Source organism: Curcuma longa, chromosome 11, assembly GCF_044706935.1.
Source record: "Curcuma longa cultivar G26 ecotype Majalengka, Jawa Barat chromosome 11, ITB_CL_G26_1.1, whole genome shotgun sequence".
Taxonomy (NCBI): domain Eukaryota; kingdom Viridiplantae; phylum Streptophyta; class Magnoliopsida; order Zingiberales; family Zingiberaceae; genus Curcuma; species Curcuma longa.
Window position 1 is genome coordinate 32,108,800 of NC_133871.1, and position 20,315 is coordinate 32,129,114.

General features: G+C 37.7%; 2 protein-coding genes across 4 annotated transcripts; both read right to left on the minus strand.

Moving 5' to 3' along the window:
• On the minus strand, positions 1-996 carry LOC141837592 (transcription factor WRKY45-1-like). Its single transcript, XM_074724972.1, has 3 exons — positions 704-996; positions 523-630; positions 1-434 (listed from the first exon to the last, which is right to left on the minus strand). The coding sequence occupies exons 1-3, from the start codon at positions 994-996 to the stop codon at positions 5-7; spliced, it is 831 nt and encodes a 276-aa protein (XP_074581073.1). The 3' UTR covers positions 1-4.
• An 11,596-nt stretch (positions 997-12,592) lies between these two features.
• On the minus strand, positions 12,593-14,800 carry LOC141837707 (uncharacterized). 3 transcript variants are annotated; one of them, XM_074725083.1, is made up of 3 exons: positions 14,690-14,800; positions 14,313-14,465; positions 12,593-14,234 (listed from the first exon to the last, which is right to left on the minus strand). In XM_074725083.1, exons 2-3 carry the CDS (start codon positions 14,410-14,412, stop codon positions 12,904-12,906), a joined length of 1,431 nt encoding a protein of 476 aa, XP_074581184.1. In that variant the 5' UTR covers positions 14,413-14,465; positions 14,690-14,800; the 3' UTR covers positions 12,593-12,903. The 3 variants fall into 3 exon arrangements, with proteins under 3 accessions (XP_074581184.1, XP_074581183.1, XP_074581182.1); XM_074725082.1 differs by having other exon boundaries at positions 14,313-14,572; XM_074725081.1 differs by lacking the exon at positions 14,690-14,800 and adding an exon at positions 14,559-14,669 and having other exon boundaries at positions 14,313-14,476.
• Positions 14,801-20,315: the final 5,515 nt, after the last annotated feature.

Consider the following 20,315-nt stretch of genomic DNA (forward strand, 5'->3'; position numbering starts at 1 on the left):
GCATTTAGTACCATTCATGGCAATCGTCTCCAAACAACATGTCCAGCTCCAGAGTCGTCCGGCTGAGCAAATCATCTAACACTCGATCCCAATCGTCAAGCATTTCATGATCATGCACCTGAGTGCCTTCCTGCGGCAGATCAAGATCCCCATTGAAGATGCGTCCCTTCTCAGGGCTCTGATCGTCGACCTTAGCACCAGCAGCAGCAGCTGCAAGCGATGGAGAAGACGATGACGAAGAGGACGTGAGGTCGGAGATCAGCGGCAGAGAGGGCTTTTGAAAAGGGAAGCTTGCTGGCTCGGTTAACTTGCAGGTATGGCGAGTGGTGTATTCCACGCTAAACTTTGGTGGATCTGCATGGCCGTCTTCTTGCTGTACCGTCTTCTTGGCCTCGCAGCCTTGCTCCTCCTTGTATGTGCATCTGTAGTAGCTCCTGGGTTAATTAATTAATTAATTAAGCAGAGAGATTAGTGAGAGTCTAATTCTATTCATAATTTCGATCTTAATACTAATTTATTTACCTCGGATGCTCAGCGTTGTTGATGGTCTTCTGTCCGTACTTGCGCCACAGGTGACCATCCTCGTAGGGCACCGTCGTCACTACTGCCCATTTCGCCTCCCCCCTCCTGCTGTTGACTTATAATTAGTTATTGTTTGGTGAATTCCAATATATAAAATCAAATTTATAAACTACTAAATTACCTTTTCTTTCTTCCATCGGGCTCCTTCCTCTTCTGGCCCGCGAGTGCCCCGCTGGATTGAAGGGCGGAGAGGGCCGATGTGGTGAGCTTCAGTATGTCCTTGATGATGTCGCCGCCCAATTGCGACCAGGTGGAGCCGGCGGGGAACTGAAGCAGCACGGCCTGCAGCTGGGTCGTCAGTTCATGGGCTCGGTTGATGTCTCGGATCGCCACGCGACTCCGGCTCGGCCATGAATCCTCCGGCGCCAGCGACGGCTCGACGGCATGCTCTTGTGGTTTGCTGAAGTACTGCATGGTCGATTCTCGTCTGCTTTATTTTTGGTGGCGGATCGGAGAGCCTCGCCGTTCCTGTTCGATACTTATAGACCGGAGTTGGGGGTGTAAATGAGCACGTGGCTAGGAGACTGACGTTGTTGATTATGATGTCATTCTAAGTCGTCACTTGTCGACGTCATCAGATCTGATCTTTGCCATTCATTAAAATATATATATATAAATGATACATTACGCACCTTACACTAACACCGTAAATATCTAATATATAAATTAAAAATTAAAAATATAAAAGAAGATTAATAAAATATAAAAAATATTTTTTTATTTTTTAATATCTAATTATAAAAGTAAACTTTAATATTTTTTTTTGAAAATTTTAAATGGTTTCGAGCAATACTAGAAGCTTTTTAAAATAATAAATAAGAATTTTTTTACTTCACGTTCACATAATAAATTCACAGAAATTAGATTGGATATGATCAGAGCTCTCTATATCCATCAATAGGTTTAATCGAAATTCATTGATGGACTTAAAGGATTTAGATTTTTTAAAAGTTGACATATAATGAAAGAGGATAATGCAGTGAAGTTACATATGGTGTTCATTCTGGTTCTGACATTCTTATAATAAGTTATGTGTATGTACAATTATCTTAAAATCTGAAATTTTAAAAACCTTCTGATCACTATTGTTAATGATTTCAAATTAATATCTCTAAGCACATATAGACTCCGAAGAATTTCAGAAAATTGTAGCACTTGGTATGAATATAATCGGAGCTTTCTAGATCCATCAATGGATTATGATCAAAATCCATTATGAACCTAGGAGTTTTGAATTTTTAAAAATTTATCATGAAATGGAAAAGGGATAGTGCAATGAAGGTATTTATGATGTCCATGATTGATTCTAACATCCCTACAATAAATAATGGGCAAAAATTAATAAAAAAAGATATTTTCTTTTGAACATTCGAAAAGGCCTTAAATGATATTTTTTGGGCTCGAAAAATGAGTAGTTATAGGTTCCACTTAATGATAAATGTAAATATCTCAATGAGATTTGATTTGACACGTAGAACATCTTATTCTGATACCCGAACCAAAAGTTGGACCTCTAGAAGTAGACAGTTGATATATGCACATAATTTATCGTATGGATGTCAGAACCAAACATGAACATCATATACCTCTTGCACATTCACATCATTCATCTCATAATAAAATTTCAAAAACTCAAATACCCTAAGTCCATCAATGAGTTTCGATTAAAATCTATTAATGAACTTATAGAGCTCCGATCGGATCCATTCCAACTCTTGTATATTTCTGTAGTGCCCGGGAGTATAAGGGTGCCCTTTGTTATCATCGTAAAGGATTCTCAGTATTGCTCAAAAGGTTAAAAAAATTTCAGATTTTGTGTTAATTAGGATGGGCCTATAACTTCGTGTAGGAGACTCAGACCAAGATATCTCACTATATCTCTCTTTTACATGCTCACCTCTTCAATCTCATTGCAAGTTTTCATAAATCTAAGTTCACTAGGTCCATAATGGGTTGAGTCAAAACTCATTGATGGACTTAGAAAATTCTGTTCAGATTCATTCCAACTCATGTGGGAATAAACCCTCGTTTACTATTTTAAGACCCTCCCAGCAATGCTTAAAATGATTTGAAAATTTTAAAAAACTATAGTGCTAATTTATGAAAATCAACACCACAACGATGCTGATATTCAAAAATCAGTACCACAATGCGTGAGAAAAGTCAACACTATAGTGCTAGTTAGTCTTTAAAAAGCAGCATCACAATTTGTGCTAGTTTATATGTGATTATAATTTCACCTGGGTGTCTTAGAATCAGGATTAGATACCATATATACCTTATACACACTAACTTCTCATATCTCATGATAAATTTTTAAAAATCCAAATACCCTAGGTCCATCAATAAGGTTTAATCAAAATCCATTAATGGACCTAGAGAGTATTGGTGCAATCGACCTTAGGTCAAAGTTGACTAGGTCGACCAAGCTCGAGTTGACTCAAGTTGAATTTCAATATTTGATCAATATGTTAGTTTGATGTCAAGTATGTCAAGGTTGACTGAATACTTGATGGAAGAGGAAATTTCAAGTAGGTTAAGATTGATCAGACACTTGGTAATCAGAAATCCAATGGAAAGTTGACAAGAGGAAAGTCCAAGTGAGTCAAGGTGGACCGAACACTTGGCATGAGATGGAAAGTCCAAGTGGGTTAAGGTTGACCGGACACTTTGTGATTGAAAATTCAATAGGAAATTGACAAGAGAAAAATCTAAGTGAATCAAGGTAGACTGGACACTTGGTACAAGATGAAAAGTTGACACTTGGTACAAGATGGAAAGTTCAAGTGGGTCATGGAGGACAGAACACCTGATAATAAGGGAAGTCTTAGCAGGTCACAGATGACTGGATGTTGGATAGAAGAAATCCTAACAGGTTAAAGTTCACTGGATGTAATGCAACTGAAAGTCCCAATATGTCACAGATGACTGGATGTTGGGTAGATGAAGTCCTGGTAGGTTGAGGTCAATCAAATACCAGATAGACACAAATTCAGCTTAGAAAAGATTAAAATTAGGGTTAGCAATCGATTGATGAGGTTTGACAATCGATTGACAAATCTTAAATCCAAAATTTCAGGTTTATTGGTGACCAATCGATGGGGGCAATCGATTGGTTTCAAGTAATCGATTTGTGCATATGATTGCTCGACCCTGATCAGCGAACAGAAGGATTCACAATCGATTAATGGGGTTAATTAATCAATTAGTGTCCAGTAATCAATTGGTGTAATTGATTGCTCGACCTTGGCCATCAAACAGAAGGGTTCGGAATCAATTTACTAGTTTGACTGGGAGCTATCAATCAATTGGTCAAGCAACATAACCATTCTGCAAGTTTAAACGATCGGATTCGACGTGACAATCGATTGATAAGTAAGGACAATCGATTGGTAGGCGGAAATTAATTCGATGATAACCCTAGAAAAGGGGGTTTCATGGTCATTTGAAGGGGCTAGTTCTTGGATATTCCGAGATGAAGTATTATTGTATTTCCTGATCGATAAAAGGTTATTCCAAGCAATAAGAAAACGTCTAAAGCAAGATCTCATTTGTAAAGTTATTTTCGCTTTTATTTGTATTTACATTCGTGTTTCTTATTGTATTTGTTGTGTTCTTTTATGAACAAGGGTGTACGAGGCTTTTTCACCTCCAAAAGGTGTCCAAAAAGAAGAATTTGTTAGTGGAGAGAGATCCTAGGAGTTGATCTTTAGATTAGTTGTTTCAAAGAGGTAAATATCATGTAAAACAAAGGTGTTGTGCATGTGACGTCAAGGTTGATTCAAGAAGTTCGTTGCATAATCAAACGACGACCACAAGATTAAGACGAGAAGCGATTAAAGTTATTCACCCCTGTTAGGACCCATGTAAGCTAGAGGAGGGATAACTTTGATCACTTTTTATCTTGATCTTATGCTTGTCATTTGAATGTGTAGCGAAAACCTTGACTTAAACGTTATTTCACATGCACAACTCTGAAATTTTACTTGATATCTGTTTCCTTTAAGCGACTAATCCAAGGATCTACTTCGAGTTCACTATCTCCACTATAAACTTCTCCTTTTCGAATACCTTCCAAAGGCGGAGAAGTCTCTTACAACTCATTCTTACAAAAACACAATCAACAAGACAAATATAAAAGAAAATAAAAGTAAAACAAACTTTAGATATGAGATCTTTGCTTTGGAAGCTTGCTTGTTACTTTGAATAATCTCTTGATGGTAGGAAATGCAGTAGCACTTCGCCTACCTCAAGAACCGGTGTCGTCTCCTACTTTGCACAAAATTCCCTTTTCTAGGGTTGACATCGGACTAAAATTCACCTACTAATTGATTGGTTTTACTCATCAATCGATTGTCACGTTGGATCCGACTGTTTATACCTACAGAATGATTATTTTTACTTGATCAATCGATTGATAGCTTCTAGTTAAACTGACCAATCAATTTCGAACCCTTCTGTTTGTTCGCCCAGGTCAAGCAATTGATTGCACTAATCGATTGTTTGACACCCCAATCAATTGGTCATCAGCAAACTCAAAATTCAAAGTTTAGGTGTTGCCAATCGATTGGTGAACCTCACTAATCGATTGCTAACCCTATTTTCAACCTTTTCAAGTTTGACTTCGCGTTTTGCCTAGTATCTGATTGACCTCAACCTACCAGAATTTTCTTTGTCTAACATCCAGTCATCCATGATCTGCAAGGACTTCTTGTTGCCCAACATCTGATCAATATTGACCTACTGTGATTTTTCATTGTCTAGCATCCGATCAACCTTAACTTACTAGAACTTTCATCATCACCAAGTGTCCTGTTCTCTATGACAACTTAGTATTACATGTAGAAGCTTTTGGGTTGCAAGGGTGCAAATATAGTCCCACATCTAAAGTACATGGAAAAGATCATGGGGTTACAAGGATGGAAAGTATCTCCATTGATATGAGGCCTTTTGGGGAGAGCCCAAGAACAAAGCCATGAGTACTTAGGCCCAAAGTGGACAATATCATACCATTGTGGAGATATTTTGATTCCATCGGTCCTAACAAGTGGTATCAGAGTGAGACCGCTCTTCACCGGACTAACCGCCGAATGAGCCATGATCCAGATCTAACCATGTGGTTCAAACCTTAAACAAAGGAAGTGGGTGCTCCCGTGTCTGAATCAAGAGGACCAGACACCAGCTAAGAAGTCCTAGTAGGTCGGGTGGACTGAGGGGCAAAAAGTCCTAGGTGCGACTAGGTGGGAAGTCCTAGTAGGTCGAGTGAACCGAGGGGTAAAAAGTCCTAGCTGCGGCTAGGTGGAAAGTCCTAGTAGGTCGGGTGGACCGAGAGGCAAAAAGTCCTGGTGGGTCGAGGATTCAGACATCAAAAATGACGTTGAAGGGGGCCTGTGGTCCTTTGTTTGAGGCGGGGATTGTTGGGTTGCAAGGGTGCAAACATAGTTCCACATCTAAAGTACATGGAAAAGATCATGAGGTTACAAGGATGGAAAGTATCTCCATTGGTATGAGACCTTTTGGGGAGAAAAGAATAAAGTCATGAGGGCTTTAGGCCCAAAGTGGACAATATCATACCATTGTGGACATATTTTGATTCCATAGGTTCTAACAGAAGCTAGGATATGAAAGGTCCTAAAATAGACAACGCATGCTCTTTGGATAAGTCTCTATCCTTGGAGGAGGAAAAAAAGAAGAAGATTAGGGTTATCTGTCCTCTTGAGTATTATCCTCGAAGAGATATGCGGTGAGGGTTGACACCGATATTATGGAGTGCAAGCGGTCAGACATTGGGTGATTACGATGCGCATTATGTGAGGAGCGACGGTACAACAACGAAATACCTAAACAGATAAGTTAATTTAAAAATTAATATTTTAAAATAAATATAAAATTAGAATATATAAAATATTTTTAAGTTCCTTTTCCTTCCTTGTACCATAAATCGGAGTGTAAGAAATTGTAGCGATTCATGAGCATGCAAAGGTGAAGTTTACCTTTTTCTCCTCTTTTCCTCCTTAACTCACTCCATCGCAAATAAGGGTCAAAATTCTCCTTCTCCTTATTTACCATTCCTTCACATCCTCCCAAACAGAGTGTAAGTGTCTAGTCAACCATGACCCACTTGGACTTTTCTTTTACTAACTTTCCATTGGACTTCCGATCACCAAGTGTCTGATCAACCTTGATCCACTTGAACTTTTCGTTTACCAACTTTCCATTAAACTTCTAATCACCAAGTGTCTGATCAACCTTGATCCACTTGAATTTTTCTCTACTGTTAAGTATTCAGTCAATCTTAACTTACTTGGCATTTAATAATATATTGATCAAACATTGAAATCCAACTCGAGTTAACTCGAGCTTGGTCAAACTTAACCTGAGGTCAATTACACCAACAATCTCCCCTCTAGCTCGCGCGATTTCTAATAGAAAGTTTTGATCGAACTCATTCCAATTCCTGTAGATTTTTGTAGTGTCCGAGAGTACAAGAGTGTTCTCCATTATTATTGTGAAAGATTCTCAACATTATTCAAAAGTTTTATAAAGTTTCAAACTTTGTACCAATTGGCACGAGCCTATAATTTCGTGTAGGAGACTCAAAACTAGATTTTTTTACCGTATCTACTTTCTACACACTCTATACTTCAATCTCATTCTAAAAATTTTAGAAATCTAAGTCATTTAGTTCCATCAATAGGTTTTGATCAAAACTCATTAATGAACCTAGAGAATTTCGATCAGACTGATTTAAATTCCTATGGATTTACTAGGTGAACCTCAATCTAAATAAGTCATCATTTCCTATTTTAAGTGCTCAAAATAATTTAAAATTTTTAAAATATTATAATATTAAAATTTGAAGATCAACACTACAGTGATATTGATAATTGAAAATCGTCTTCGAAAATCAATACCACAGTGTGTAAAAAAGAACCAACACTGTGATATGGATTTCTAAAAACTAACTCCACTATAGTGTTTGGTCTTCGGAAATCAACACCACAATGTTATATTTAGGGCTGGGTCGGTACGGTATACCGAATTTTACATACGATACCGTATACCGTACCAAAAATTTCGGCATAAAAAAATCTATACTGTTATCATACTGAAAATTCGGTATACCAGAATTTTGGTATACCGAAAATTCTGTATACCGAATTTTCAGTATAGTATAAAATGCATACCGATCATATCGAAAAATATTGGTATACTGAAAATTTCGGTATACCGAAACTCACTTTGACAAAAATAATAAATAATAAAAGATAATCAATTCAAAATTCAAAAGCCACATAATAACATAATATCCCTTTCATAATAACAAAGCATTAATTAAACACAATCAACATTAACGGCAACTAAAATATTGATTACAAAAATTAACAACAACTAAAATATTAATTACAAAAAATAACAACTAAAATATTATTACAAAAGAAAGTTCATTGATAACAACTAACATCAACTAAAATATTAATATACAAAAGAAGTACTTTTTCTTTCCAAAAAAAATCCTTATCCAAAAATTAGTCATCCCATATTTCTTTTTCTGTTCCCTGCATTCTGAAGTAATTACCAACATTAGATTAATGAACTAATAAAAACATAAATAATAAATAATTTATAAGAGGATATATAATAGGTATTTCGGTATATACCGAAATACCAAAAAATAATAATTTCGTACCGATACCGATACCGAAATTTTCGGTATACCGAAATTTTCGATATGGACGGTAAATATCGGTATGGTATGTGCGGTATACCGAAAATTCGGTATTTTTTCCCATCCCTAGTTATATTTAAGGTGTTAATTTTTAAAAGTTAGCCCAAAGTAATTTTTTATTTTTTATTTTATTAATAAATAAACTCTCATTATTAATTTTATTTTTATTTTTTATTCTTTCATAATTAGATATTAAAAAATAGGAAAAATTATTTTTATTATTTTATTAACCTAACTTCTTTAATAAAAATATTTTTTTATTAACCTTCGTACGTTTTTTTCCAACAAAATGACAGTTAGCTAGGAAATTAATGAAGATCGGAGCATATATAGAGCCAAGGTATGAATCCATGCCTAGAATTATGCACAGAATACGATAAGGTCCTTTGAACACCTAAGGCGCAAGACTCCGAGCATGTTCACGTCAACCATTGACATCTAACACATGTCACATCCATGATGGTGATCTTAAGCTGATAAGGTGTCCATACAAAAAAACTATAATAATTTATAAAAGATAAAAAAGTATAAAACCCCACAAAATATCAATGACACAAATATTGGCTATATTATTATAATTTTTGAGCCATTTTTCAGGTCGGCTATGGTATTTAATATATATATACCATATTATCTTTGCTAGAAATTATAATTGATTTATCTTTTATTGAATAGACCTTGCATGAAAACTTGATAACTGATGGTGCAATTTGCATTTGTCCGATCAAAACTACAATAACATAACTTTCATCACTAGTTCGTTAGTGGATATATCAATCGATCAATGCTAATATAATAGTTCTGCATGTCCCATTCACTAAATTTGAGAATCTTTCGTGAATTGTCTCTAGCTACTTGTGATACTATGCATGGGCCTACTAAGTCAAGTCAATTCGTTACGTTCTTATATATGATTACAAGTTTTAGCTGTCAGCTTAATTATGTAGTCCTCGTTCTTCCAGAAGCTTAATTAGTTATGGGGTCCTCGTCCTTCCAGAAGAATTAGTTTTAATTACCTGTCTCTTAATTAATTTTCTAACCTTTTTACATTTAATTTTATGTAAAATTAAATTTATCCGTCTGAATTTTAAATTTATGTCAAAATTTTGACAACCACGTGCATGGCGGATGATAATATACGGCGCTAAGAATTAGTCCAGCGGTTATAACGCGTAACTGACATCTTCGTATCGCGGTTCGATTCCTGGGACATGCGTTGAAGTTAGAATTTAAAAGAAAATTTTAGGTTGGACTCGATCCAAGGACAACGAATATTGTGGGGTCGGGTCGGCTGCCGACGTTGAACTGCTCGCTATTCCGGGATTCCCCTTGATGGGGACCAATGAGAATTTTTGTGCGAGTTGAGCCGCTCGTCCTCGTGACTAATTGGGGCATAAGAATTGGACACGTGAGTTATTAAAAAAATAATAATAATATATTGTGAACTATTTTTGTAAATAAATTTGAAGTTTTTTTTTTAATTTATCAAAACTACTTGATACCGCCCGGGATGACCCAGTCAGGTTTGGGCCTTACCAAGGCCCTATGGGTTGGGCCTACACCCGCCACAATAATAGGACTCCATCAAGTCTTGACCTCCTTTGGCTAGACAATGACAAAAGTACCGACCAATGGTTGTCGCTCCTCGAGCAACAACTTGCTCGTGCGGATGGATGATGACTGGTGCCTCACTCATGCGGTCGTCCATGTAATCTGCTCAGGGCTGGCATGGCAATCTACGTGAACCTTCTATTTCCACGGCTATATAAGGTGCAACGAAGGTAAGTGAAGATATGCTTTTCTTCTTTTACGCAAAGAGAAATCTTCTTCGTCTTCTTCTTCTTGCTCTCACGAGCTTCTTGGCTCAACCAGTGATGACTTGATTATCGGAGGGGTTACGTCGACAACGTCAGCCCTTGACTAACGTGATTTGACCCGTAGGATCGGAGAGGAATCTCACCATCAACTTTAGGAGGAAGGAAGAGAGGAGGATCCCGAGTGAGAGAAAATGACACCATCAAATTGACGTTATCTGTGGAAAGAGATACAAAAAGCCATAATGGTAAACACCGGGAGAATGGTGCTAGAGCACCAACCAAAGAAACCAATTGAGCCACGTCATTCCCTTGCACCAACCATTGTGGAGTTCTCGCGAATGGTGGCCACGATAGTTAAAGTCACCCTCTAACAAGCTCCCATTCCCCAAGGAGAGGAAGAAGAGGAGAGGGCAATAGTCGACGGAGTGTCTGTGGTCGAACCCACAAGACACAGTTTAAAGAGAGCTACCTCAATATACCAATATGATAAAAGGCCCATCGATAACGAGCCAACCACGTCACTACCCGCAAAAAGGGAAGCGACACAACAAATGTCGTTCACTGACAACATCCTAAGAGAAGAGTTGACTAGGCACTTCAGACCGCCTCAGGTCTATGAGTACAACGATACCACTGATCTAGAGGATCACCTATGCCATTTTGAAAACACAACATTACTACATCACTATTCTGAGAGGGTTGAATGCTAGGTTTTCCTCACCACACATGTTACAATGGTTCAACACATTGAAACTCGATTCCATATGATCTTTTGATGACTTTGATGTACTATTATTGTGTCATTTCTCTATCTCTAAGAGGTGCTCGTCCACCAAGTCTTTTTAACTTTAAGCAAAAGTCACAAGAATCCCTACACACGTACATACAACGGTTCACTCACACCGCATTGGAGATACCCTCGCCCGTACAAGGGCAGAGCTAGGTACAAATGTACCTGGGCTTTAGTCCAGGGTCCGTCCCAAGGTTTATTATGATTTTGTGGAAGATTATCTTGACTTTGGCGGATGAACAAAATTATTACAGTATCAGCGAGAGTTAATCTTTGTTGTTTTTCGTTGAAAAAAAATTAGCCCGGACTGATTATAAATCTTGGTTCTGCCATTGCGCCCGTACTAGAAATTTTGATAGATGCCTTCGTCCAAAGACTAATGGAGAGGGACTTTTTTCGCTCCTTGTCAAAGAAGCGTCCACACGATTTCAACCAACTCCTCGCTCGAGCTGAGAAGTATATCAACATGGTGGAGACTCAAAAAAACTCGCTAGGATTCCAGTGGAGCTCGTTCGGCCGAAGTTCTCAAGCGTCATATTGAGCCTCGACCCTCCCAGGACCAGTTCACCTATGTTATCGACCTTACCCTACTCCTCCAAAGAGAGGGTCATGCATATCTATGAAGAACATCAACTTCTGAAAAGGCCCTTGGGCTTTGAATGAAGCCCTCGATGGTTTCATGCCCCTATTTACTGTGCATTCCATCAGAATATGAGCACACTAGTAATGATTGTCATGACCTGGATGATGAATTGGAACGAGTCATGAGCCTCGACCCTCATATGAGAACCTTGCTTACTACTCCTACGTTGTATCCACAACGATCGCCGGCCTCAGTACCTTCCAAGGCAAAGGCCACCTGGACGCACCTAGACCACCTTCCCCTCAACAGAACCAACCAATGCCGGCGATTAAGTTGATCATCTAACTACTATACTTTTTTTTTTTTTAATTTCTACTCCCTTAGCTTGCAATTTGCACCAAGCTTCTTGAGATGGTTATCCCCTTTTCCTCCTCCTCCTCCTTAGTTGATTGCTGAGTCTTCTGGTACTATGGGCCGGGCCTGCTAAGCTAAGTCTTCCTTCTTGTTATCATAAGTTTTCCAGAATAATTAGTTTTATTTACCTGTCTCTTAATTTTCTTACCTTTTTGCAAAACACGATCGAGCACCATTAAAATTATCATTTAATTTTATCCGTCTTGTTTATGTATTGTGGATTGGTATCAAAGTCAAAACATGATGGCTCGATTTTAATATTAATTTTCCCCTTCATTCTCTATCATCCTCAAGCTTTGGGTGTTACCTCTTCACCTTAGCATTGTATGTTCATCGAAGATGATGGTCCGATTTTAATTATCTATTGTGGATTGTTAATAATCATTATTTATTGAACCTTCACATCCCCATTATGATAAATAAGATTGTAGGTGTAAGTGTATCCAAGATGAGCTTAAAGACCAAACACCACAAATAGATCCAAGATCACCTAGGCATCATTTACCGCACGCGGGATTACCATTCTTCTTCTTGACGAAGATGATCACTTCCCGAACACTCAAACCTAATCTAGACTCAAGCCGAGACTTAGACTAGAAATAGATACTACTCACTGAGTTAGACTGGATGCCGAAATAGAGGACATAGATACTACTCACCCGAATGAAGAAAACATTTTATTAGATTCCCTAAACAAGTCAATAATGTTGGATTTTTGCTTTCTCCACAAAGATTCCACTATTAAATTGATGACAAAAGGAAAGTGTCGTCGTAATAATCAACTCAAATAATCCATTTACATAGCCATCAGTCATTCATCAGCTGTATGAAAGATTATCATGCCCAGCCTCATGGCTCAAGCTCTACATCGTTGCAGCTGCTCCCCTTCCCATTCAGCCACTCAAAAGATCTGTTCTTGTAAACTGGCAGCTGCATGCATGCATGGATTCACATTTCCATAGTGCTTTATACTCGGGTTCTCTGCACTCTATTTCATCACTGGAGGGCGAGGAATTCCAGGTCTGAAATCTCCATGATACGTAGAGCCACTTCCTCTTTTCCCAGTCGATTCCATCTTCGCATGTCCTCTGTCATTCTCATCGTCTCCGTGCAAAAGATCACTGGCCGAATCATACCCCAAGAGACGATGAAGACGCGGGGTGGTCAATTTGCCCCTGGCCACATCCCTTCCTCCACCAGAAACGATGCAGAAATCTGGCTCATCGTCGGGCTCAGTGGGAGCGGGATCAACCTCTGAAAAACTCTCCTCTTTCGCGGGAAATGGCAGATCAAGAACAGCATCGCAGCCGGCGCACTTTAACTTGTACGATCTTCTCGTCGGCGCGAGGAAGTCCGCCGGAAGTTGGAGCAACTTGGTGCAGCGGGCGCAAATGACAAAGGGAGCAGCCCCTGCGACGGGTCGACAGAGGTGCATTTGCTTCCTCTGCGATCTCTCGCGCACCTGCTGAGGTTGCAATCTGTGGACGGTGCCCCTTGAGGCCTGCCCTCGTCTCCCTTCGCTAGGAACACAAATCTTAACAAGTTGCTCTCTCACTTCGTCAATCTTCCTCAAGATTGCCACTTTCTCATTCAGTTCGCCGCCGAATGAGCCTTTAGGCAATGCCAGTAAATCCGCCACAGATTGGAACTCGTCGGCGTCAAAAGATGAGCCTTTAGACAATGCCGGCCAGCTCTCCGCGGTCTGGAACTCGTCGGAGTCGAAAGATGAGCCTTTAGATGATGATGCACGACCTCTAGCTGCATTGAATCTTGTCATCGCAGGCAAAGATGAAGTAGACCCAGAATGCAGCTTTAGATCGCTGTTTGAAGCAGCCCTGACAGTCCTTCGAGATTTCCCGAACGTCCGTTCCGGGGTCCGAACACTTCGTGCCTCGTCTGAGGAAGAGATGCTGCCATCATAGTAGGCGAGGGAGCTTCTGGTGGCCGGAGACTTGAACACATCGCGAATCCCTTCATACTGCAATCTCTCCTCCATATCTTCCACTGAACCAACAACTTCATTCTCAACCCTGCCAACAACTTCAACAAAGTCAACTTGCTGCTCTTTGCCCTCGAGGTGGACGTCAACTCGGCCGAGGGAAGATCCATCGGCACGAGAGCTTCGCCTCTTGACGGTGTGAGGATGATCATCGAGGTTTGAAGCAGGCGAGGAGTTTTCATCTTCTGCTTTGTTTTCCGAGTTGGGGAACTGCACGGCGGAAGTCAAAGGGCCTGAGATTGACTCAGAATCTGAGAAACCACGGTCTGAATGACTCTCAGGTTGGTTGATTTGAGAAGGTTCAGCAATACGATCCTTCGCTGCACCACAAGAATCGTACGCACTGTTAAACTGAATCCTTGTAATACATAGAGTTCGATAACATGCATGAGACTTACAGCGGAGGGCGATGCCACAGCCACCACACTGGTAGACAGAAACATTAGGATACTCCACGAGAAGCTTCTGGCACTTAGGGCATCTGACAAGCCTGGCCATGGTGGTTCCTTCAAGGTGAACAAACCTCAGTGCATCCTCTCTTTGAACACTTTCTGTGCTTGGTCTGAAGGATGAAAACAGCAAATATGTGACGAATCGAGAAGAAGTAATTTCAGCTATGAATTCCTGAATTTTGGGGGCAATACCCGAATTCCTCTTCCTGTATCAACATAAAAATGGATGCCTAACGTATGTTGGATTGAGATCCAATCTATTGCAACTGGAACAGAGAACGAGCGAAAGATCTTGATTGCAAAATGAAAATAGAAAAAATTACCTCTGCAGGAATGGAGGTTGAATTGTTGATCGACGTCTATCTCTCCTCTGTTTGCTAGAGAAAAGAGTGCAGGAAGAAAGAAGGGAGAGAGAGAGAGAAAGAGGGGAACGCGTAGACTTGGATTCCCACCTTGTTTCATCCACCCATTTGTTCAGAGTCTCAAGCGACTGACCGACCGACCGATAGATTCACGGCTGAAGAATTAGTCAAAACAGTTGACTATTCAGCCAATCAATCAAAACTAATTAACAACGATGTGTTCTTCCGTTGACTGAATGCATGCATGTAGATTTCAGTGGTCGACTGGCTGACGCAGTTGACAGTTCACCATTCAACGCATAGAAAGAGTTGAAAATCAAATCTCACCTACCAACAAAACTGAGACAGATTCAGAAACTGAAGGTTCACTGGGCTTATACTCGAAGGAGTTACATGAAATTTAATTTTGTTTCTGATCTAAATGATGTTCCTTCGACATTGACGATCGAGCTTCTTGAAAACACAGAATAACATTGTAATTTTGTTTTTTTTCTAAGCAAGAAACATTTAAAAGGTTGATTGATGGTGTCGCGTGAAATGTAGTTTATCGCGATTGATTGCGATCTATTACATGTAAGGTTTTTTGAATTGGATTTTAAATTTTAGGATGTGAACCACCGGCCGATTTATCTAGTTTTAAGATTTAATAATCTCGACGAAGTTAAGATAATGTCCTTCTTTGTCGTGGTCAACTGCAGCTTTCTGATTTACCTTCTCACAAATGATCGTAAGGTCGATCGTGTGAGAATGATGAGACGACGGATTCCACCTCACAAATGATCGTAAGGTCGATCAAATTAGCAGTGAAGTGTGCCAATGGTCCTGGGATTCGATTGCATTCTGCCCAATCCACTCAGCAATTTCTTTCCCGCACCTGGACCAGACTGACCAGCCCAGATATGTGGATCCATTCAGTGATTCAAAAAATTATGAAAGCTATTACTATTCTGATAAGCAGCAGGGTTTAGAAGATATACTTCCCAATAAGAATAATTTGCAGCAAAAGGATATTCTTTCCATTGGCCTTTTTCACTAGCACGATCACGAAGATGACCAAGCCTCGATTTCTCACTTTCCAACCACTGAATAAACATTAAAAATGTTTGTAGCTTCCAGAAAAAAAGGGAGATAAAAAAATTGAACATCAAAAAGAAGTTCAGAGGAAGATACTTACATCATTCACTCTTACATGTTGGAGAGACATTGCCTTCTCCAGAACTTCTCCCTAAATGATGAAAACAAAAACCATGGCATTAATTCTGTTTGAAATCTAATAATACAATGATAACTAAACAGAGTTATACCACTGTTAGTCATCCAATAACCCCACATTTAATGCTTTTTCTTAAGCATTTGCATTCCTCCTACAAGAACATGATCTTATCAGGCATGACAGGTAACATATTGTCCAGTAAATAGTAGCTTATTTGCCTTATATATAACAACTCAAAAGAGGCTGAGTAGTAGATAAGCCAACTATTATAGGGCCATTAAGGATTCCGAAGAGCTACTAAACTTAATATCTTCTAATAAAGGATAAAAACTTTCGAAGAGAAAGTTCATCAAGTTTTGTCTTATGAGAGAATTTTCATGATCACATGTTTGCCAGATACATATTGATATAAATTTCAAAATGTGAAAAAAAATTAAGATAAGTATTTCTGTGGTGCAAATCACACTGTTCAATTGTTACTGTGAATAAAAAGTTGGTAGGATTCCAACCCTAAAATAAATCATGGGCATTTAACAAACCAAACAATGTAACTAGCTCTGTTGCACACATTTAAATACGAGTATTTGACACAAGTATGGATTTAGATGTTCAATACATCATTTTATATTTGGAGGATTGCAAAAATTAAATAGAAAAGAATCAGGATTATGAGAACAAGTATGAGGACATGAAAAACTTAACATATAATTCCAAATAAATTATATCAGAATCTAAGGAAACATAAGGTTAAGTTATTCTTATTATTAATTTAATTAATAACAATTAATTTTTTAATCAAATAATTTAGAAATAATTTGGGAATTATTGTTTTGTTTAATTTGGGCTTTATTGGACTTAAATTGGGCCCAAATTAAAGCTATTTTGTGGTGAATTGTACTTGAGATTGCTTAAACCAGGAATAGGATATACTCAATATCTACAAACATGGTAGTGTAGTGCCACTGCTTTTGTCTCAGCAGCAACTGTATGTGCACAAAGTAACCAGTGATAAATAGTGGTGTGTCTCCTAATGATAGTATTAACAGAGAGAAAGAGTTTAAACTTCCGAACCAAGGTCAATCACAGCGATTCAGAAACCAATACCTCACCATAGCAAGATTTAAATAATCAAAAACTATTAACTGATGGGGATGACAAAGTTCAAATAATAGAGACCAATAATCCCAATTGTAAGTCATCAAGTTAAAAACCGGTTAGACAAGAGTAAGGGTGGGGGAAAATATAAAAAATTTCGGTATATTGTACATACCATATCGATATATACTATTTATATCGAAAACTTCGATATACCAAAAATTTCAGTACGATATTATACCGTACCGAATTTTTTGATATCGATATTGGTATGAGATTTATTATTTTTCTATATTTCGGTATATACCGAAATACTGAATAAATTCTTTTATATACTATTTCAGTACCATTCCTTGACACATGGTGCTGAATTTTAAAATACAGCACCAATGTGGTATTAGAAATTAGATAAATATTTTTTTCTTATATAATTTCAGCATATCGAAAATATTAAAATATGAAACAATTTTGCTATGAACGGTATGAAATTTAACTATACCGAAAATTCAGTATACTGAAATTTTGGTACTGTATTGATATATATTTTTCAAATATCAAAATTTTCGGTACAGTATACGATATGAAATAAAATTTTCAATACGGTACAATACTAGACAAGAGGGTATAGAACGGATAAGGCAGGACATTATGTGTCCATAGAACCTATAAAAATGTTAGAGCAAGATATCAGGATAATGAAAATAGGATATTACATATCCAAGAAAGCAAGTCTATTCATACCTCTGGTCTTAAAGATAGGCATTGAAATTTGTCAAGATGTGATGCTCATTTGAGAAGGAGCTTCATAGTTGTCAAAATCAACTAACACCAATAAAAAGGGTTATAATTGATCATCATCAGTTATCTCATATTATCATGTATGAAACTATTTGGTTATTCTATTCTTTTAATTTTTCATAATGCTGATTTTACCAATCCTACTGTTTCAATATGGGGAATACTTAGATTTTTTGACCATGTAACCCTGATGCTGAGATGGATTTTGGCAATCATGAAGAAAGCAAAGAAGAAAAAAAATCACATAATACAAGGTGAGCTCTTGGTGCAAAAATACTATATTTTATTTGCAAGTTATTGTGAAACAAAGTGTCATAAGATTCCATTTTATTCCTTGTCATAATGATAGGAAGTCAAGTAATCAGCTAACTTTGTTCCCAACTATTTTGGGACCCGACTACATGGATTTTATCCTTCCATTGAATTTTATGCAATAATACATCTTCAATAAATATACAGACAAATCACCTTTAATTAAACTCAATAGATTTTTTGGTCTCCAATTATTCTTACACCTTCAAATTGCATCAATACAACTTGTCGAAAGATAGGCAATAAAGAATCAGAAAATGAGTTTTTGGGCGCCAGCTTACATATTGGTAACGAGTCAGAGTTGAACTTAGCACTTTCTTCTGTATAAAGGTTCATAACATGAGAAAACCATAGACACAACATCAATACTCGCACAAGTTGTACGTAGGTATTGAATGATAAGAAACTGAAAAACCACTTCATGCAAAAAATAATTGACAGAACATCAGCCAGAAAAACAATGTAAAGAGAAAAGTTTACCTTGGTAAACTCTTGATTTCAGATGATATCAATTGTAATAATCTCCTTCTTGTTTAAAATTAGTATCTCGAGTGTTACATCAGTGGTCCCCTTTTGTATTGTTCTGTAGCTTTGCCTGAACCTGAACAGAAAATAGAGGCAACACAAATTAATGAACTAATGTAAGAATATATATCCATCAATACTAAGTAGCAAGTAAAGCCTACCGATAACATGTCTTGCCGTTGTCCCAGCCCATAAATCCTTATTCTTACAAAGGATCCAATTGCTTTCTCCTCAAATTCATCATCATCAATCAAGTCCTCCATTAAATTACGACGCAGATACATTAAGCTAACGTTGTGAACATCTATCGCTGCATAATCATCAATATTGTTTAGATGTTCCTTATTCTCCACCTTTTTCTGAGCCTTGCATCTCTTATCAAGAGTTAACTTTGTGGATGGATCATTATTTGCTTTAGCATTTGTTGGGTCAGAGTCAAGATCTACTACACCTCCTTGCTTGTCTTCGTTATCTAGTGTCGTTACCTCTTTTATGAGAAAAATGTGACTCGAGGAGTTTTAGCATTTCAAAATGCCCCACGCGTTCCTTCCCAAAAAGATTTCCAAGCCTTGAATCACAAACAATCTGCCTTTACACGATCACAAAGATTATGTTTTTTTATGTAGTCAAGCAAAAGAGCCTGAAACTGGGATAAAGCAGATGTATCACCATTTCTCGTATGTGCTACAAACTCCAAAAGTTCATCCGTTGCCCACTTAGAGTTCCTGAAGACAGTTGTACCAACATAATCTCCTTTTATTGACCCTTTGTCATTGATAAATTTCTTAAATCTTTTTCTAATTTTCCTCCTAGAAGTTCTTTCTTTATGGTCTGAAGACTGTCTGAAGATGCCACCTGCTGTTCTTTAGGATTACGCAAATTACCAGAACCATTAGTTAGTGTGGCAACATCAGATCTCTTGATTGGATTTCTAGCACTCATCAACCCATCTAATGTCAAAGACAACTTCGCTTTCAGAGCTAAATAGTAGTCCTTCAACAAATATTCAAAACTACTTCTATCATCAAAAGCTTAGACCAAAAAAGTATAGCACAAAATTATCAAAAAGGCGATGAAGAGGATATATGTAACTATAGTAAATACAAACGAAATGATTCAAACACATAATAATGTTCCTCTCATTGGGAGGACGTAAAGGTAGGTATTTAGTTGTCGATTGCTCTCCTATTTCTCTTTCTCTGGAAGGAAACGCATAAATCTAAATTCCCACCTTGTTTCATCCACCCATTTGGTCAGGGTCTCAAGCGACTGACTAATCAAAACAGTTGACAGTTCCACCAATCAATCAAAACTAATTAACAACGATGTGTTTTTTTCATTGACTGAATGAATGCATACAGATATCAGTGGTCAACTCATCAGCAACTTTTTCCATAAGATAACTTAAAATTCTCTGAATACATAACCAAACGTAAATTTATGAGATTCCCACAGAATCCTCCTCTAAGATAAAATTACTCAATGAATGGTGTTTATTTTGTATTTTAATTACGAATTTATAGCATGTTAGAAATATATCATTCCTTATTGGAATTAATGAAACAAAAAAGTAATTATTTATAAGGAAATCAATGTCACTAATAAATTAATTTGTCAGCGGGCTAAGGAGAATAACAAGTTATT